General features: G+C 45.1%; 1 protein-coding gene across 1 annotated transcript in view; it reads left to right on the top strand.

The window, feature by feature from the left end:
* Positions 1-21,611, top strand: part of LOC8053097 (GTPase-activating Rap/Ran-GAP domain-like protein 3) — a 189,469-nt gene that overhangs the window by 146,266 nt on the left and 21,592 nt on the right. Inside the window, exons 8-14 of the mRNA XM_040218040.3 lie at positions 5,375-5,401; positions 6,511-6,586; positions 6,929-7,027; positions 10,004-10,107; positions 14,653-14,764; positions 15,616-15,661; positions 17,075-17,181. Coding sequence (XP_040073974.1) covers positions 5,375-5,401; positions 6,511-6,586; positions 6,929-7,027; positions 10,004-10,107; positions 14,653-14,764; positions 15,616-15,661; positions 17,075-17,181 — 571 coding nt within the window. The remainder of the gene's footprint in view (positions 1-5,374; positions 5,402-6,510; positions 6,587-6,928; positions 7,028-10,003; positions 10,108-14,652; positions 14,765-15,615; positions 15,662-17,074; positions 17,182-21,611) is intronic.

The following is a 21,611-nucleotide window of genomic DNA, read 5'->3' as shown; positions in this document are numbered from 1 at the left end:
TGTTTTGAAAGACACGGTGGAAGAATTTTAGTCTTAGTTTTTTTTTTCTTCTACATTTGAGTGTTTCCCATCCCAGCGTAGCTTCTCTCTCTTTAATACTAGCATAAGGGTCACAGTGGATCAGTACAAAACGCGCTGCCTGATTTTGAATTTTTTCTAGTTTATTGATAAGGAATTCGTTATAAGGGTCCCCACACACCGCACGCGTAATCAAGGATCGTTCTTACCAAATAAAAATAAAGTGCTTCTTTAACGTTTCGTGATGCGGATCTAAAATTTCGGCGGATAAAATAAAACATTTTACTAGCCTTTCCGATTGTGCGTTCTATATGGCTGTTTCATTTTAGGGAATCCGCAGATAGCACCTCTAGGTAAACACACTCGAACACAGTACATAAAACGGATGAAGAGAAGGACATAATAACACCTAAAGGGGCAATGACTTGTTTCCTGCTTTAGTAATGATGAAGTGAAGCGGACGGAATAAGAGGAAACAAAAACTGAAGGTCACGGGGACGTCTGACATTTCATAAAAGACGCGCAGACCGCGCGTGCACTGTCGTGATCGGCGCTCAAAATGCGCGAGCGAATACCCATACCTTTGGCTTCATTGTCAAGAAATGTCTCCAAGTATTAGCGGCGAGATAAACGGCTCTGGGCGAGATGTTTCGGTGGCGCCCTCGTTTGTTTACCTTTCGTGACGTCATTACCTTGTGAAGAACAAGTTCAATGGTGTCTGTAATGAGCATGGTGAAAGCCTAAAATGATAGCGCTCTCAAAGTAACACTGCCCACACCGTCAAAATTAAAGTTCTTACATTGTTCTTATTTGCGTCGATTTGATATCTTTTGCTGACGTCATAGTCAGCATTTGGCCAATTGTGGTGGGCCGATCACAGCGACGCTTTCGAACGCTCACGTCGCCAATAGTAGGGCCCAAGTATACTCGCACGCGAAGCCTTTGACCGATGAACCTCTTTGCTGCGGTGTAATTTCAGAAATAAAAGCGAGCGTTTTTCTTCAATCTTTCCTTCGTCGCAAAACTGGATGACGTAGCTCGCAGGTCGCAGTATACCCCAGTGACAATATTTGAATGCGGCTCATAGGTTGGGTTCGAACACTGCGTGAGCAGTCGATTTGAGCTCGCGATAATCAATAACTCGACAAACATTCAGGTAATGAGTCGTGCCCAATCGCGTTAATGACAATCGCCGAACCCTAACGATGTCTGAAACCCAGCGCGTGTCCTGTGCGTCTCCAACCCCAGTGCGTGGCTATGCTAAACATTGGCGGTACATAATAGGCTCCAGATCACGTGGCCGCTTGTTGGGGCTGCGAGTTCAGGGAGGTACCTTTCGCTAAGGTACCTTACGAATGGCGGCGAATCAGTTCGCCAATAGCAAAGGTACCTAAAATAAAAGTACCTTTCTGCTGGCAATGTGAATGGGGTCTAAGATTTGTTTCCCGGCGTAATATTATAAAATGATCCATTTTATGAATTATAACGAATGTATTATACAGAGTTGGACACGGTTAGTGCGAGCAGGCGAGCGTTTGGGCGTTTAGTTTAACTTCCACGTTATGACTGAATAATTACTATATTGCTGTAAAAGCTTCGCGTGGTTCACGTTGTGAGCTTTTACAAAATTCATATCTACAGAGCGCGATACCGTTCGCCCGAACAGGCGAGCGATGGTTTTCCCCTTTATTCTCTCGGGTAAAATGCCTGCCATCGAAATTATTGAAGTAGTAGAATGTGCGTATCTGCGGCACTTGCGCAACTAGTCAAATTGAATGTTTGAAAGCACCCTGTCCCATGGAGCTACGAAAATCTTCCAGTTTCGTATTCTGACATAACTGCGCGCCCATAGCAACGTAAGCACTTAGACGGAAAGCTGTCATGACGACGCACTCGAAACGTCAAGTTGACAAAAGCTCGGTCCCGATCCTGTCGAACGCATAAGCACGAGCCTGCAAATTTAAAAACTGATTTGGCTGCTCATATAAAAAAAAAAAAAAACCCAAAAAACGGGCGTGTTAATTTTAGCATTGCGCATGCGCAGTGGGATGTAAGCAAGACGCGCGTTGTCCCACGCTTGCACGCTCTTCAGAGAACGTGGATGTGGTTGTCGTTCTCGGTGTTAGTGACCATACTGTTTCGGTTTATCTTCCAACGTTTCTTGCCGCATCTACGCATAGTAGGGACCTTTAGCAAACCGTTACCGTGTTCCGCGTACCGCACTACCGGAGCCTTTGAAGCATGCTTTTAAGCACGCGCCCGGGTGGTACCGTGATCACGGGGCGCGCGCTTACAAGCATGCTTCAAATGCTCCTGTATAGTGCGGTACGCCGAACACGGCAGCGGTTTGCTAAAGTTCCTATAGGGAGCATTCACTGGACGCCATATTTGTGGGTGCTGTTTAGAGCGCATGCTCAGAACGAGCTCACATCAATAGGCTGCTAAGACCGACACTCTTGATGGTGCGGAATGCACGTTGCAAAAGAACTGTAGAAGCTCGCCGTCAGCACGCGCTCAGCATTCGCGCACACAGCTATGGCCGCCAGTGAATACTCCCTATTGTGGCCTCCTTTTTTGTATTCTTTGTTGGACTCTTCTGCTTTCGACTTCCGATTGCTTCTGTGCAGTAAGAAAAACAAACGATGCTCAGTAAACGGCGAATCTTTGCGTCGATATCTATAGCTACCCACGTGGATGAAATTCGCAACTTGGACACTGCAAAATAGGCGCTGACCGTCGGTTTTAATATTTTCCGCCGTTTTTCTGACGACTTCTTTTTTTTTTCATATTAAATAAGTATGAACTTCAGTCAAAGCACTGTAGGCGAGCAAAACAACTCAAATGCAATTTAAGCTCAGTGTAGAGTTAGCAGTAATTTTCGACACAAATTAAACACGTGATTTTTTTAATGTTTATTTTTATGTATTGTCGTCACGACTATAAAGCTTGAGCTTCGCTGGACCCATCCTGCGATGTTTTTCCCTCTGGCATCATGAAACAATTTTTTTTTTCAAGACTGGAATTCTGGGCACGTTACCAAAGTGGTACGGGTCATTTAGAAGTACTCCTATATTAATGTCCAATCTTAAACTATAATAAACATCGTCTGAAATCTCTGTAATCTCTTACTGAAATGTATGCCTTCCTTAACTTTCTAGGCAGAACTTTAGACTATGCAGGTCAATTTCATTTTAACGGGAAGGAACTTTTTTAGTAAAAAGTTAAATTCTCCCTTATAACGCTGTGTGTGTGTGTTTTCCTGTTCCCTCCGTGGTTTTTTGGCGAAAGTGACCCGGATGTATGTATGTATGGATGGATGGATGTTAACTACTCTACCGTTTATTACGGGCGGTAGATTTGCGCCACCTACACTCTAAAAAAATCCCGCGTGTCTACTTCCTCGCACAACACTCGGGGAGCCAATCAGCGCAACTTATGGAGGCAGCTCAGCGAATGACGATGCCGAAAGATATGTTTAGACCGAAAAACGCAGTCTGAGTTTTTACATTAAGCTATGGAAAACGTCACGCTTGCACTGCTTAACGCCACAACTCAGACTGCGTTTTTTGTTCTAAACATGTGTTTCGGCATCGTCATTCTCTGAGCTGCATCCGCATCCGTATGTTGTGGTAACTGGCTATCCGAGTGTGGTGCGAGAAAGTGGACGCAAAGGCTTTTTTTAGAGTGTAGCCTGGAAATTAAAAACGAAACATGCGTCTTTTTGTCGCCTTTTATTCCAATTTCCTTCCCCACTGCATTTTGTAACTTTCAACAAGCAGTTTGAGATACCGCCGGTTTGACCTTTGTATGATAAGGGAAAAAATAGAGACACGCACCCTCCGCCTTCCCCTCCCCGGGCGAATGGATCCGCCAATATTCCCGAAAAACAGTGCCCCAATGTTCATGGAGGAGAGCCATAGTATCAATACAACCTAGCCCGAAGGCGCTGGAAGCACCAACACCGTGTCGTGATCGTCTTTACCTTGCAAACTTCTACATCAATCACTCCACAAGGTCTTCATAGTCAAATGATTGCCGCAGACTCGCTCGACGAGTTAAGAACACAGCGATGTAAAAATGTTGGTTCTATTGGTTTTTCTACTTGAAAGTACCATCCTTTTACAAAACAAAAAAAAAAATGTTTTCCAAAATACCGTAGTTTTTGTAATTATTACTGCAATTGTACAACACGTTAACTAAAAAGCACTGCTAATTTTTTTTAGTATTCCTTTGAGAGAAAACAAAAGGCAAGCATTCTCGGCAATGTGCCTTGGCAACTGAAGAGATCAAAGTTTGTTTGACGTCGTTGTTTGTCTGTTAGGTTGGTCGGTTTATTGGTTGGTCGTTTCCTTTTTGGACAGTGTGCGACAGATCGTGCTTTTTCTTCTTTATAACTAACACTGTCAGGCAGTTTGAGAGGCCGATTAAGTCAAGCTGTCTTTATTCAAATGAGAGCCTTTCATTTTAGTAAAGCAGTCCATTACTTCTCGACTCTGTCGTCTCGCACACTGGTTTCAATGCGAACCAATAAACTTCTGCCGGAACCAAATAGCCCCAAGCCAGTTAACTTGTTGACCCCTAAGGGGGTCTTCTTTTTCTCATGTACTTCCGTGCCCAACTTGGGGCTGCTTTGTATCTTTCCATGGGACATACCCTCGGCGCTGCCGACGTTCCCGTCCATGTCCGATGGATTGTGTGCTTCGGGCACATTCAACAACGCTTCAACGGCAGGGAACGCGAAATCGCCAGAGAACTCAAAATTGCCTGTTCCGCCCGACGGCGTCTCGAACCCTAGCCGGCGTGCATACAAGCGTGTAGTTTAGTGCGGGTGGCTCTTGCTCAATGCGCGTTGCTTCCTTTCTATATCTAAAGAACGAAACGACGTTGCTTTATTTGTCTTTTTGTATATTTTTATGATTTGTTTACTTGTTGTTCCCTCGCTCCGATGGGAAATTCCAATCATCAAACTGCAATGCTTTTTTTTTTTGTGTGTGTGTGTATGTGTGTGCCGGCGGCATTCGAACGAAGCTGAAGGAGTGTCGAATTCTAACTTGGGTCGTGTTCGTAGCTCGTCTCGCAAGTGTTCGGCAAAACGACGATCAGAGATTGAGGGCGTCTATACGGCGCGTGGCTTGCGTTGAGAAAAGCGTTTGAGCGAAGAAAGAAAACAAGCGAACAAAACAGTTCGTCCGAATATTTTAGATTTTACTCGTGCTTTTGTGTTCTCGATCGTGCCGTAATAAATTTTTAAGTGATGGAAGGCCCGATTGCATAATGCTTAGTTCACAGGCGGAATGTTGATACTCTTCTTTGAGTAGACAACTGATCGAATGTTTATCGTCATCTTTGTTGATAGGATCTTCTGCTATTGGAGGAACAAGAGGTAAGCTCGTTTTGGGTCTCTCTATAATGTCGTCTAAATATGTAATGAGCACGTCGCGGTTACTTTAGACAGCACCGCATTTCCACCAACTGTGTGCCTCCGTGTACAAGTCTGCATATGTTTTGACTTTTCTTTTTAATTTTCAACGCAGCAGCAAAAATAAAGAAAAAAAAATATTAGGTGTTAGGCTATCATAGATGAGTCCTGACCAGGATTCGCATTCTAATTTATATTTACTTGTAAGTTCCGTTTCTTATACATGGTAAAAAAAAAAAAGAGTAGGAATTTGCGTGCGTAAATTCTAGGTGGTTGCGCTTTAATGACGTGTTATATGCTTTTTTATCATTTAGGGGAAAGAGTTTGCTCATTGTTGACTACGATTTGTTCTAGCTGCGCGATTTTATTATAGGTGCTTGTATCATGCGTAGTAGCACCCTGGGAGTAATCACCTTGCCACCAGGAACCAATTATTGCGATAGTTGTTGAGTTCATTCCTGGCGCTCGTACTTTGATGTGAAAGCCTTGTACGAATTCGTTTGTTTTTATTATTTTTTCGGTTTCAAGAAACAGATACATCAATAATTCACTGACCTTTCATATATATTATCAAACTACAAATCATGCAGCTCACAGAAAAGCTTGTTCCTAGTTGTTACTGTTATGTCTGCAATAACTCTTTCTGACAAGTTTGTGAACAAAATACCTCTAAATATCGGAAAAATATTTTATAAAAAAAATTACAGATAAAATACAAAACATGTACAGCAAATAATATAATTATCCAATACCAACGTGCTCCCTAAAAAAAAACAGTACACTATTTTCAGACCTATGTTTTTGTCACGTCCACTTGACGGAAGATGTGCTGTCCGTGTACTGTGCTTCATGTGTGATTCTTTCATAAAATGTTACCCAATGCCAACGCACTCCCTAAAAAAAAAAAAGAAACAGTAAATATGAGAGACTGAGATATGCTCAATTCAAATCAATTCAAGCTCGTCTAATTAAGTTTATTTGCGTTCATATAACAGCAAGAAATTCAAAGATATATATTTTTACGTGAAATGCTTTGGTGCGGTAGAAGTGAACACTTGACTACTTCTTCACAGGGTTCCGTGAATTTCAAGTTTGGCGTCCTGTATGCCGAAGCCGGCCAGAATACCGATGACGAGATGTTCAGCAATGGTACGATAGTTCTGCATTTGTTGTCACTGTTTGTTTGTTTTATTTCGTGCACCATTACTGAGCGCATGCTTGTTTCACGATCCTGGGATATAGAGTTACGACGGAATGGAAATAGTAGTGTGAGAACGCAGGCAAGCTGGAAGAAAAATACAAAACGGACAGTACGTCCTAAGAGGTTATTGAGACTTTGTACTGTGCTTCCTATTCTTGTCGATTGTTTTTATTGTGGTGCTTACAGGATGTGTCATTGCTGGTGCGTTTGTTTCACTCATAATATATTCAAAGTAAATCAAGTATTGTTTTTTGTTTTATTTTCGTTATTTGTTTACTCTACATACGCAGAACTGGGCAGCCGAGAGTTCGACAGGTTTGTCAATCTTCTCGGGGAGAAGGTACGCTTGAAAGGATGGGACAAGTACAGAGGCGGCCTGGATGTCAAAGGTATCTAGCTTTTTTTTGGTGTTGTCTTTTTTTTTTCGCCGAGTGGCGCGACGATTTAGCGGGCGACAAACCATCCATATACCTCTCGCGCATGAAAGTATGAATCTGTAAAAAAGAAAGCGTCACCCATTTGTTGTTGCCGTTGTTTCTTTTTTTTTTTTCTGTCTCTAGAACAAATTTGTTCTTGGCGCGTTTTTTTACGATGAACACTGCAATATTTATACATTCTTAAATCTTGCTTCGTGTGTCCATATCTAACCTCTTCTTATTGCTGTTTTTTTTTTCACTTCTGTTTTCCTTACTATATATCATGCTCGGTGTTTGTTTGGGCACATTATAGGCTACATTTACATGAATGCGATCGTAGCTCAAAAGATCGAGCAGACACCAATCACACGCAGCCTGTCTTCCTGTTTTTTCCTCTTCTACCTATTTTTCTACCGATCAAAATAGTCGAATCTCGATTCGATGCGCTACGGTCGCATCCCCGTAAATGCAGTCGATGACACACTCTAAGAAATGCCTGCGCGTCTACTTACCCGCAAAACACTCAAAGAGCCAATCTCCGCGATCTATAAAATCAGCTTAGTGAATGATGAGGCGGAACATTCGTTTAGACCTACGAATGAAGTCTGCGCTGTGGGATTATGCAATGCAAATCGTCATGCTTGCGTTGCGTAATGCCACAGCGGAGTCCTAATTTCGAAGTCTAAACGGATGTTCCGCCTCATCATTCGCTGAGCTGATTTAGTTGATCGCTGAGGTTGGCTCTTCGAGTGTTTCGCGGGTAAGTAGACGCGCAGAAATATTTTAGAGTGCTGGCAAAGAGCCCAGTATACGCGCCTCTTCTGGCACAAGCTTTCTGCCTTTGGTAAGACTTCGTGGCACGCGCAGCCAGAGCCCGTCGAAAGGCAGCGAGGGCGTCCTGGAAGTGGAGCAGCTCTAACCTGTCACCGGCTATAAACGAGAAATAAATCGCGATATTACTCACACTACGCTAGGGAGGAATAATAGGGAACGCGAAATAAAACTTGAATCAGGGAATTCTCGTTTCGTCGTTTTAATAAATTGTCAGCTCGCGCATGCATAGTTTTTCCTGTTTGCATCAAACCCACAATGCTACCTTTAAAAAAGAAAAAAAAAAGGCGTACAAAGATGTTTAATGATACGATCACGGTGAGTCACGTGCCCTGCGTTTGTTTATGTTCCCAGCAAGCCCGTCAGTTTCCACGACCTGACGCGCACATTTCGGGCACCGGAGCCAATATCGGCCAGCCGCGGCGCCTTGCCATGTCCAGGTCACAAAACGTTTACGATTTTGGGCGGTGATCCAGGCGTCGACTTGCAGCGACTAATGCCTGGCCTGTGGGCTCCCCATTTTTTTTTTTTTTTTTCTGCGCCGCACAAACGATTTGGGCGTGTCGCGCGAACCAAACCCCACTTTCATAATCAGCGTACACAAAGCTAATGGTTGGTATTTTGCGGGAATTACGGCGATAAAAATAACTAGAGAACGTGATTGTGCACGTGCGCCCTTCCTGTACCCTAAGAGAATTACGTTCGCTGAATTGTATGTTTCATATACATATACATGGTATATGATAGGTCAACATTGATCATTCCGTGTTTGTATGTATGTTGTGTTTGGTAATTCAAACACGCAAGGTGTCGAATAATAGGGCGAAAGGCAGATGAGCGATGCCTGTGGATGCCGCGTCACCCAATCATAGCTTGTCAACCCATCTTCACGTACAGTCCGGGACAATATGTGCTTATTCAGTAGAGAGAGCCGACTGCGCTGATGGTGAAAGACACAGATTGAAAAACTGAAAAGCGGCGATAAATGGCAAGTTGACGGTATTTGTTGAACTAGATTAGGTTGCTCAATACAAACTGAATCAAACTCTTAAAAATCTCTAGAATATAGATTACTGCCTGCTCTGTTCCATTGGCGGCGCAATGTTTGTTTACGCTTACGCCATGACACAGTAGGGGGCTGCGTTTTTTTTTGTTTTTTGTTTTTTTTTTTGTTAGAAACTTTTGCACATAATGTAGTGCAAGAACTTCAGAAATGCATATTCACGCAGCTCCAAGAGCAACACTGATGCCAAAAGTACTGTAAACAGAAAAAAAAAAGTCTTATGCGCAGCCCCTTTCTTCTTAAGAGCCCGCATTTTATATAAATATTTTCCATTTTTATCGCTGGGGCTAGGATTTTGGACACCGGTGTATAGTCGGGCTCAACTTTCTGTGGCAGTTCAATAGTGGAGAGTCCGCGTGTACGGCTCTGATGGGCTCTGGGCGTGGGTGAGCGCACGGGCGCCCGCGAGAACCTTTGACTTAGTTGCCAGAGAAAGCTGTGCGGTCTCCTTTTTGCCTTTCTTGTTCGACTTGTTTTGGCTTCGGGCAAACCCAAATCAAATAAAGCTTCTGACTATTTTGTTTTTACCTGTTCTTTGTTTCAACCAGATCGGTTCTAAAATCCAGTCCCCCGCCGATAATACTGGCGTTCGCACAAAAACCACGCGTTGCCACTCAATCTGCGGAGCTGTAATTGGGTTGTGTGCTTGTTTGGACGGCGGAAAGTTAGACAGCCCCAGCGGACGTCTGGTGTCTCAGCTGTAGATGAGCAATTTAGCCAGTGGAGTACAACCGCTAGCCATGTATCTTTAACGTGCACCACGCAGTAATGATACACGACCGCACGCCGGTACGATGCTCATCCAGATCGAAACGGGCAGGGGTGAGGATTGAACACAGGATTCCTGGTTCGTGCAGCACGAGCTTTAGCCTCCAGATGTTCCGAGAGCTGTAATAAGATGAACGCACTCGGCCACCGATCCCCCGATCCTGGGGAGCAATGTGCGATCATGCGCTCTGAGCTGGTGCGTCGAGAGGTTAAACACACACACTCTTTTTATATTGCTTCAAGGAGGGTATCATCAATGCCACTCTGTTTTTTTTTTTCTTTTCCAGGAGACATGACCGGAAAGTACTCTGTGTACACCATATACGAGGGCCACGAGATTATCTTTCATGTGTCCACGCTGCTGCCTTACTCCAAGGACAACAAGCAGCAGGTAAATTGTTTCTGCGAGTTGGCATTGCGACGCCGCGGAGGGGTGTTCTTGGGAAGACGGCAATTGGCCGACGCCGCGACCCCGCTGCGGCCTTAACAAGGGCTCCCAGTCTTATACGTATTCTTTAACTCTTAACTGTCACGCAATTAAGCCTAAGCTCTATCTCTTAGCTTTCTTTGTACGCTGCATTTTCAAGGAGAAAAAGGCGGTAAACAGAGTTTGCGAATACATGGAAATGAATGGGCGAACGTAACCAGGAAAGCGATCCACTTTCACATTACGAATTTCTGAAAACCGTTCATAGTGACTTAATTAGATAACGCAAAGTTATTATATTTACCATCTTGTTCGGATCGCTATTGTTACATTTGGGGCGGAGATTGTGTGTTCGGCGATGCATAGTTTATTGCTGCGGCGTGAAGAACACCGTTGTTTTTCCTTTTTCTCCCAAACACCCGTTACTTTGTTTCATCGATGATCTACTACGTCGTCAACGCTGCTATAGCACGAGCGTCGGAGTTTATCTAACGTCTCAATTGCACAGGAGCGCGGGCTCAAGTCCGACGTGCTTTTTAAGCCGGTAGCTTTGACATGTCGTTATCTCCCAGTAACGACAAGCTTGATTTGTGTAGAATGCATGTTTAGGCTGGTTCACGCACTCATGCCTCGGTTGTGTCCGCAGCAACCAGGAACGGAAAGCAACGACAAGGTCATCGGGACAAGTGTTTGCCGTACACAACGTGGCTAACGATGCAAGAGGTAGCTGTGCGAAGTAATCATGAGTCACGGTTGTTCGGATGTTCTGGTTGTTTCTGTCGTTTAGGCTGTTGCGAACGCAGCCGTCGCAAATGCGGAAACCAGTCTTTAGACAAACGTTCTGCGAACTCGCCGTTCACACCCGCTTAGGAGTTAAGGGACTCTTTATCATTTACTTAAATTGTAGGCTCAAGAAAATTTGGTTTGAGTGAACGTAAGTGTTCCACGAACGAGCGCAAGCACGCGCCTCTTAAAGGGAAGCTGAGGCTATTCTGTATTTTAGTGAAAACACCTAAATCGTCTTTATTTGGCCTCTAGAAGCACGAACATTGAGATTATTATTTTTTTTTAAATTTTGTGCACGGAGGTTGCTCAGAAAATCATTTTCAAAGTACCGCTGAAGCCCCTCCTTCCTAAAGCTTAACGTTATAAAAGAAGTTTTCGGAATCTCCGCTCTTGCGCGTCTTCAGCCCCCATCAAACCTATGCACGCGCTCTCTTGCTATTATCAAAAAAGTAAAAAAGTAACGTCACGACTAGTGTCAGTGCGGGGTAACACACCTGGCAAGCTTGCAGTTGCACGCGCTTCCCACTCGAGCGACACGCACTTGGCAGTCGAAAGATCATTTTATGACGTAACGACTGGACGGAGGTTTTTCGTGTTTTATCGCCTTTAATTACGTCTTCGGGGAAAACGAACGTGATATTCAGATTCACGGGATAAAAATGCCCTAAAATTCACTCGGACTCGTTTTTCTTTTTTTCTTTTCCAGAACCAATTCATCTTCCTTTTTTTAACATTGAGTGCTCGGTACTACTGTATTTCACCCTCGTAATCCTGTACAAATGAAACTGAGCTTGGCAAATAAGCTGGAAGTTTGAAAACGCCCATTTCTCCTGTTTCACTTCTTTTTTTTTCTGTCCCTGTCTCATCGCGGTAACTCCTCTCTTCGCAGATCTGAAATGGTTAGGATCACTGATCTCTACGACAATTGCTGGATCGCGCTTCCCCGCTTCGAGCCCATTGCGCGATTGAAGCCACCGGTCGGCCATATTACCGGTTCCGCGGAAGCGTTGTCAAGGCGGCGGTTGTCTCTGTTACGTGACCACGTGACCATGGTAACTGTCTAGGCTTGACAGCGCTAGAGCATATCTCGTAAGATGGCCGACGGCGGCTCATTTTCGGTGCGCGGAAGCGCGATTTAGCAATTGTCATAGAGATCAGTGGTTAGGATTATACGTTGCGCGCGAATGTTTCGAAGCTCTCGCGATCATCCTCAACTGCAAGAGAAGCTGCTTTGATATGGGAAATAGACCCTTTCCAGAATTCAGACTGGCAACTTTGGTCACTATCAACATCTGAAAAATGGCATAGGTGCTATACTAATGGCGGCCTTCTGTTTAGTGACGAAAGAAGGAGTTGAAGATGCTCCTGGTGATTCGATGCCTATACATTCTAGATGTTAGCGCGACGTGAAGCAGAAATTGGATGCAAGAGCTGCGTAAGCTTTCATTTCTAATTCGGGCATAGTCAATCTGTTAGCAGCCCACGCACGGCTTCAAAGCCCCTTGATGTATAGAATTTTATCAAGGCGTCTATGTAGGCTGGCGCTTCGTTCTGACTGGTCGCATCTTTTACGCCATCGACACTGAAAGAGATTTAAAAAGAACTGGTCAGTGACGCGCGCATTCTCATTTTCCGTTGACTTGCGAAAGTGACGGTGCCCCATACACTACTGCAGATCATACATTACCGCAGAATTGCACGCGCACTTGATGTCATCGAGTGCGCGTGCAATTGTACTGCATCTTTATACAACCGCGTTCGCAACCGCTTTGCGAACGCGTATCCGCTTCCAGTGTCAATGAGCGGTAAGGGGAAACAAAAATTGAAGGTCAGTTATGGCGGCGCCCATGCACAGCTACTGCAAAGGTGAGCGGCTTTTGGCAACTTCCGGTTCCTTAGGAAATTGTGTTTAGCTGTTGACAAACGACGACGACGATCTGCAAGCCCGTCTAAGCATGGTTCTGAAAACTACAGTCTGGAGGTTTCCAAATTGTGCTTGCACACGCTTGAAGCTCATTGTCGTCGTTTGTCAACAGCGAAACAAAATTTCCTAAAGAACCGGAAGTTGCCAAACGCCGCTCACCTATTCCCCAGTGATACCATTAGTTATCAGCTCGTGGGTTTGCAGCAGTGCGTGGGTGAGTGGATCACATTGTGGTCAATGCAAAACAGTCAGTGCCATCGAAGTCACATCACGAACGGCCGTTCTAAACGTTCATCTCGACCCACCTGAAATCGAACTCCGAGTAATCCACACGTCACCGCATCACGAATTCCTTCGAATCAACATTCCTGTTCGACTCAGGATTCTGTCCCCGGTGCGGCCCTTCAGTTTCCACTCTCAAGCCACGGTCATGACGCTCCGATCGCACCTCTGGCTTCTGGTACTGCTCCTTTCGCATCGAGCAGTTCATGGCGCTCTCCTCAAAGCCAGCTGTCACATGGCCGGCTCGGACGTGGAAGGCCTCATCTTATTCACGGAAGAAACCGGCAAAAAGACCATCGAAATCAATGGCCTCATCGACGGACTGTCGCCCGGAAAACACGGCCTCACCATCAACGAGCACGGCAACATCAGCGAGGGTTGCGATCAAGTCGGTCGTCACTACAACCCGTTAAACGGTTCGCACGGCGTGCCCGACAGCCCCCACTCGCACCTCGGGGACTTGGGGAACGTCGACGCGACCGCTAAACTCCTGGCCGACTTCAGACTGACCAGCAAGGTGCTTCGCATTAGCGGACAGCACAGCATAGTGAATCGATCGTGCGTCGTGTACGAACATCCAGATGACCAGGGTACCAAGACCGACGCCCTCAGCAAGGACACGGGTAACATGGGAAAACCTTTGTGCTGCGGACGCATCAGGAGCTTCGGGAAGGGGGCTGGCGACGCCCGACAAACGCCTCCCGCGCCACTTTTCGTGGCCGCGACGTCGCTCCTGCTGTCGGTGTACTGTCAGCGGAAATCGGTCGCTGACGTGTGACACTAAAAACATAGACCTTATACTGATTCGTACCGGAAATTGTGTAAATGAGAATCGGGAGGTGTGTGAACGAGACTGATATATGATTCGCTCTTGTGATGCCGGGTATTAGCGTTTAAGATATGCTGGCGTTTTTAATTCGCCGCAGAGAGGCTCGGTGAATGACGAGTTTCGGATCGTTTCGGCGTATTAAATACAGCGAGAGTTTGGGTTTCCTGACTGATCATGATGGCTCACCTGTTCTCTGCCAGTTCTCATTTCCCCGAGTTAAAGGTATTTGTACTTCTTGACTGGCAAACTTTTTTTACATCTATCGCAAGGACTGGTGCAGCTTTCTTTGCTAAAAGGAATACGTGAGAGTCTTTTTTTCTTCATCCTTTTTTTTTTTCAACGTGAACGTTTGAGAATTTTTCGCAAAATAAAATAATAAGTTCAAATTCGAGTTCCTTTTTTATTTCACCTTTATTAGTGAATTTCTTTGTATTTTGAAGAGAAGTTTGATACTATCCTTTTGTTGCTTGAGGCCTGGTTCACAGCTTAGTGAGGCCGAAATATATTGTGCATCTTAAGAAACCTTGATCGTAGTTGCGCCATGCGAACGTGTGCACCGCGGTTCCCCTAAAAGTGCCGTTTTACATTTAAATGTAGTAGCGTTTACCTAAAATGGCTGAACGCCTTAAATGGCGTTCAGCCATTTACTTTGCCGGTTTAATTTAGGGGAATACGTCATCTCTTTCAGGTTGAACGCAAGCGCCACATCGGTAACGACATCGTCAACATCATCTTCCTGAACGGGAGCTACGAGGACCACTGCAACTTCAAGCCATCGATGATCAAGTCTCAATTCACCCGTATCCTTTAGTGGGATGCTGATTATTATTAGGCGAGATTGAAACCGGTCCGGTAGGCATTTTCACTCGATTCTTCCAAGAGATTGGAAGGTTTGTGCTCGTGTTTTTTAAACAAATTCGAATTAAATTTGCATATCAGTATTGTTTTTTGTTTAACTCTGACTATTGCTATGACCCGTTTCATGCTTAGTGTAAGCATGTCAAATCTACTGGCGCGACCGTGTGACTTCATATCTATTGCCTCATTTGCACCAGAGAGCGTGCGCATCAAACGGTAACTAAGTCAAGACAACGTTGTGGAAAAAACTCAAGCTCGCGACAGCACCGTTAGCAGCGTTGTGCTCGAGCTCCAAAACAAGGAGCTCTCGCTGGTAATCCTCGAAGCTCGATTATTGTTTGACGAAGTTCAAAGCATAAAAAAAATACAAAAACGAAAAGTACAAAAAGAAAAAAAGATATATGAAGAAGACAAAAAGGCGCTGCACTTCAGTGACGATATTACATCACAAAACCTATCAAACGAATGTTGACATCCAGGAATGTGCTCTGTACTCCGTTCACCCTTAAGCTGAGACCAGAAGCTCCGCCTTCAGCGCGAGCTCGCTGACTTCCGCAGTGTTTTGATAGTGCGTGCCTGCGCGTTCACACTTGCGTTAGCAAGGGCAGAAAGCTCGCGCGGAAGGCGGAGCTTCTAGTTCTATCTTTTAAAAGTGAAAGAGAGAGAGAGAGAGAGAGAGAAGTGTTGAAAAGAAAGGAAGCACTTCTCTCTTTCTCTCTCTTTCCCGGTAACGATAACGAAGCCTCAAGTTGTCTTAACTCTGCTCTTCGTTAAACCTTGACTTCAGCGACAGACATCTTTGCTGTGGTGTCCTACATCCGCGAGGAGGACGCGTACAGGTAATTACTACTCCATGTTTTGAATTTACCATATTTTCAAATAAATAAATCTTATAGGGCTACACAAACGAGCTCATAGCAATCTTACCTGACAAATCCAAAGGTGCGTTTAAAGGGTGAAAACAGCCCAAAAAGACACGGACAGGGAAGATGTACACGCACGAAGCGCTGGAGTACATCTTACCTGTCCATGTATTTTTGCGCTCTTTTTACCCTTTTAAAATGCAACACCAACAAGCCCAATTCACCACTGTACGTCTAAAGACCGATTCAGATAATGGAACTTTAGTAGCGATATTGCTGCGTCAACTTTGCTCTTGCGGCAAAAAAACAAACAAAACATAGTGGAAGCATTGGACGTCTCAACAGCAAAATTGCAAGCAAACTCGCGCCATGCGAATCAGGCACAGTGCACGTCTTTTCAGTTCTTTAGTTGATATCACGTAAAATACTCTTTTGCTTGGGGAAATCTTAGATTAAAGGAAGCTCGGGAACCTCCTTCGCAGCCCATGAATTTGATTTAAAACGTTTGCAGATATGTTTGACTTTTTATGGAAGATGTTGGACATAAACAAATTCCAAATGTGAACTGAGCAAACAAGCATAGTTGAATGTGCTCACAACATCCATGATGAGGCGACTGCGCGGTCAGCTGCCTTACCGCGCTGTATTCAAAGTCTCCTCGTGGAGGCCTCGTGGAGGTGATTGTAGACTGAGCCATACTTAATTTACGTGTCCACCATGGTCGACTGGGTTTCCTGCACTGATGGGCCTTCTTCACATAATGTCATCAAGCGGCGAGAGCTCGAAGTACGGTTGGCCTCCGGAACGGGGCTTGCGCTACCTTTCCTCCTTCCTCCATGACGGAGGAGGCAGGAGAGGTATACGAAACTTAAGTTTTGCAAAGGTAACGCAGATGGTATCGCAACTCCATTTCCGGACGCCAACCTTAGTTCAAACTCCCGTCGCTATGTGAGGCAAGCCTGCGCATGCAAAAAACGCTTCCTGAAAAAAAAAAAGGGAAAAAGGTTTATTCACGCCTAGACTAGCGCCATAAACATTGCACAATGAGAGCAAAACATCGAACCATATATTGGAGTGCGCTTTGCTTGGTGCATGTTCGAAACGAGCTCACATTTAGAGGCTGCAAAGACCTGCAATCTTGATGACGCTGTTGAATGCACGTTGCACATGCACTTTTGAAGCTCGCCGTCAGCTCACTCTGCTACCACGGGCTAAGCTATGGCCGCTGGTGAATACAACTTTAAGAAAAGTGCTGCACAGTAAAGTGCATAAAAGACACCATTGAGATGATTGCAAGGCCACAACTTACATAACGCCCAATTCTAAACAACGGTAAGGGGAATACATATCAGGAGTGTTAAAGGTGGACTGCATCGCCTTCCCGCACAGGATATCGTTGTTCTCTGAAGAGTCGGTACCACTGTTCGGCCCCTCGCTGCCGTGCCCGCCAGTGTTCCAGAACCACCAGGAGTTCAGAGAGTTCGTCCTTGTAAAACGTGAGTGTAAACACTCTTTAATAGTTATCATTTACAAACTGGAATTGCAAGTGTGCTATAAATGCACGCCTGTACTAACGGCATAACATTTCGGGCAAAAACGACAAAACAATAAGGCTTCACGCGTGTATATGAGATTAGGAGCCCTATTTGCCTGAACGCTAGCGGAAAGTTTTCGGTTAAACCTTTAACCAGACTGTGCGAATACTTCCGTAGGCAGTGAACGACTTCTCAGTTGTATACGTTTTTTGAGCGAATGTTTCAGCAAATCTTAGAGCAGACGTTTTGTTTTACTGTAAATTAAACTCTTTTTTTTTTAAACGAAACTTAAGCGGGTTTGTATTTTGGAAAAAAAAAAAGACAGCTAAATTGTCTTCATTTTGGCTCCGGGATCACGAACATCAAAGTTATATTTCGGATTGATATGCGAGGAAGCCACGACAGCCAGCACTTTCAAAATAGAGTTGAAGCCACTTCTTCCGGGCACGTTCGGTGTGAAAAAATCGTGACCCCATAATATACAAATATCTCAACATTTCCGCGCCTTCCGCAAGCCTTACCCAAGCAGTCAGAAAAAACACTGCACACGTTCCCTCACAAGCGGCACGCGCAAGGCAGTTACTTGAAACCTCTGGGTATGACGTCACACCCAGCAGTTGGTTTTTCGGTTTTTTCTCGCGTCTATCGATGCGTCAGAGCATAGCCTCCTCTATACTGACAAAGCCTGTCAGATCGCCACGAGACGCGCCGCCAAAAGTGAAAAGGTAGAGCGGCAGACAACGGATGAGACGAGATGCATGTAACGGGCGCCCCGCTGCGGCGAGACGCCGAAACACACTTGCCCCAAGCGATGGAATGTCCGCTCGTGCTCTTCGCGTTCTTCGCGCTACCGCTTCTTTTCAAGTCGGTTTTGAAAATCATGTTTCGGTTCCTCGCCGCTGCAAAAGCTGAGCGCTGACTACAGGCTCCCCGATAAATGCTCTCTGCCACCGCTCTAAATCTGCGACCGGGCGCTCTACGGCTCCGTCGTCGAACTACCAGGTTTTGTGGGCATAGAGGAGGCTATGGTTCGGGTTAAATGCTTGTGATATGCAAATTCACTGGACGAAAATACGCTAAAATTCAACTCTACAGTCCGTTGCAACTCAAGAAGATAGGGCGAGGGAAAGGAAGGCCGGGGAGGAGGAAGCAGACAAAACGCTAAAAAGAGGAGCAGATTTCACCCTCTCTTCTCCGGCGTTTCATCTGCTTCCTCCCCCCCCCCCCCCCCCCCCCCGGCCGTCCTTTCCCTCGCCCTACCTTGTTGAGTTGCAACGGACTATAACTAGCTGTTTTTTTTTTCAAGAATTTTTTTTAATGTTTTTAACGTGATTACTGGGGGAGGCACGTAACCTCAATAGAAATCATCAAAGTCGGCCGCAATACTCAAAGCGTCAAGGGAGTTTCAGTACGAGGAGGACTCCCTTTTCAAGATATCAGGAATCAACTCGAACTGCTGTGTCCACATGACCGCGGGATGTGGGAGGCGCTGGCATTGAAGTACCGTCAGCGGCAATATGAGCTGGCCCGGTTTAGTGCTAGCTGAAAGGGGTTAAATTCCGCATTGGGAGCCTCCGGCATACTACGCTATTAAACCGACTTCCACGTCGCGACAATATTATACCGGGAAGTCCATTGCAACCTAATGTACCCGGAGCTCTCTGAAAGCTTTTATGCCGCTTCGCTGCCTGAACGCCGCTAGGCTGGCTTATATAGCCGCACCCTGTATTTCACGTAATTATTTTTTTTTTTTTCACGTGACCTTGCACCTTAAATTTTTCTTTCAGCTTTATTTTCTCCTTTTTTTTTTTTTTTTTTCTTCACGGCTGGAAGTTTCCGAGACTTCAAAGACAAAGGGATCGAGTTCACGAAGGGCTCCGTTCATTGCTTCGTCTGCAACTCTGCATAAGTTCCATTCCAGGCTCCCGATCAATTCACTCCGTCGCGGCTCGACACGGCCGAATGGAACCTTTCGCGGGGGGAGCTTCGGTGTTAACCTTTACCAGTTCCTTTCATCTCGAGCGCAACCGCGCCTGCCTCGCATCTCGGGCTCCTTTATTGCGACGCAATCGGGGTGCCAATTGCCTTCTCCAGGACCATCGGGGACGGATGTGCGCCAAAACCCCTTTGAATAATTCATTCAAGTTTCGAAATCAACTCTCTGACTTTTGACCGTGCTGCTGCTGCTCTCGTGGGTCTCGAAAAACGAGTGCTTCCGGACAGCTCCTCGGAATTAAATTTGTCCGTATCGTCTTTGTCGGTCCGCCGAGGAAGTCAATTTCCACCGAGGGAAGAAGACGAAAACAACGTGGCCGCTTGGGAACTGTAACCATCCAGCTGTGTATCGGGGTGTGCGATGCGTGTGTGTGTGCGTATGTGTGTGCGCGCGCGTGTTCTGCGCGTATATTGTGCGGAAAGGGGGACTTCTTCCTTTTTTTCCGGTGGTCCCTAGGCGAGCGCCAGGCCTTAAAAATTTTATGTGTCGCTTTTCGTTGTTGTTTGAAACACCATACACAGCGTTTGATTAAACGTTTTCATTTTCCCGGAGTCGTGCCATGGCAAGCTGGTTTCTGCGCTAAGGTACACTTTTGAAAAATGGGAGAGTAGTTCATCTTGCTTTGGGGCAATTGAACTGGCGAGCAAAGCAGAACTAGAAAACGTATGGGCTCGGCGAAATACACGGGACTATGGACTGCCATTCTTGCAGGTTTTGGACGCGAGCCTTGTGCTGAGAACCTTCGAGAATCCTTAACTAGCTGCAATATGATCTCCATGAACTTTATATGATTTGCCTTAGTTTAAAAATACTATAGTGGCTTATTACGAAAATAACTCATTTTCGGTTTTGGTTACAATTTCATATTTTAGCTTGAGCTTGAACACGGGTCTTGCTCATGGCATGGCACAGTCCGAATGAGTGTTCCTTCATGGTTCTCGCCTTTCTTTCATAACAGAGCTTAAAAAAATTAAAGCATTGAACACATATTTTACACGAGACAGAATGATTCAATCTCATTCAATTAAATTCAATATTTATTTTATCTCGTGACACCAACAGCTCAAACGCCTTTTCGGTAAAACACCCCACAGCAATATCCACACTTGCCAAAATTCACATACAATACATATACATCTATGTGTTAATCTCTTCATAAGACGTGTATTTTCCTGGGATATGAGGTTGTTACAAAATGAATCTCAATCTACAGGCAATTCGACAATAAGAGATATCATAATAAATCAATTAACCGCGTTTTTTTTAATTTTTAAGGGTACATTATTTGGGAGCATGCATCGTTTATAACTTTTACGCAAGGAAGACCGACGAGGTTACGAATACAAAAAAAAAACATCGTATATTCAATGGTAGCGTGTGCATCATTCACACAGTTTAACGAAGTTAAACAGAAGTGTGAGTAAAAGGGATTTTTGTAACGTTCCCATGATACCGCGCAGTCCGGGAACACGCGGCACGAACCCGTCTAGCCCGTTTCCGTTCTTACGGTATATGTAAATGACAACAATGGCGAAGAAGGTAACGAAATTTCAATTGGTCTAGTCCCGTCTGCGCTCCCAGAGGCACGGATCTCAAGCACCATTTTTCAACGGGGTTCACGCGTGTCCGGCAACTCGAAAAGCAAACGAATGGCTTTCCTGTCCCGGGATGGACGCCGCCACGTTAGGCCTAATCCCGCGCGCCGTCCGTCTTTCTTTGCGCATGGACGTGGAAACGAATTCGAACAAAGAGGAAAACCTAGAAGACGAAATAACGGCTCCGCGAATGCCGTATGCCGTACCTTGAATGCTCGCACGCGGCGTGAGCGAAATTCGAGGCACGCGCGTAGACTCGGTACAGGCGCCGAGGATTTTGTTTGAGGTAACGTTGGAAAACGTCTACGGGAATTTGCGGAACGGCCCCCAACACCGAACGTGACCTCAGCAGGACCGTTTGCGGTGATAACCTAGCAGCCCTGTACGGCGATAGGGCACCGCGTTTCCGCCCACGATCCCCGGCTTTTATTCCTTGGTCTTTATGGCTTTGATTTTGCATTCTCGTTATTAGGTTTTTGTTTGTTTTTTGTATTTATTAATTTATATGTACCTCAAAAAATGATTTTACATTTTTATAATTTTCAATATTGTTTTTGTTGCTTTGTTAAACAAAACAAAATATAGTTGTTGTTTTTTTTTTTTTTTTTTTTGCGTTATAGTGATTTTGAGCCTGAAATGTTTTGTTCAAATGCCCTGTGCACACAATATATATTTTTGTTCCGACCTCAACGTGCTTGATCCCACTGGCCTGTGTCTCCTGCATATTTATATATAGTGTCATTTTGCGAAACAGCTAGCTCCTATTTGAACGACACCAGGCCTGATTTTAAGGCTTTTCA

The sequence above is a fragment of the Ixodes scapularis genome, unplaced genomic scaffold (assembly GCF_016920785.2).
Source record: "Ixodes scapularis isolate PalLabHiFi unplaced genomic scaffold, ASM1692078v2 PGA_scaffold3__209_contigs__length_174095766, whole genome shotgun sequence".
Classification (NCBI taxonomy): domain Eukaryota; kingdom Metazoa; phylum Arthropoda; class Arachnida; order Ixodida; family Ixodidae; genus Ixodes; species Ixodes scapularis.
Note: the sequence above shows the minus strand (reverse complement) of the source record. Positions and strands in the feature narration are given on the sequence as shown.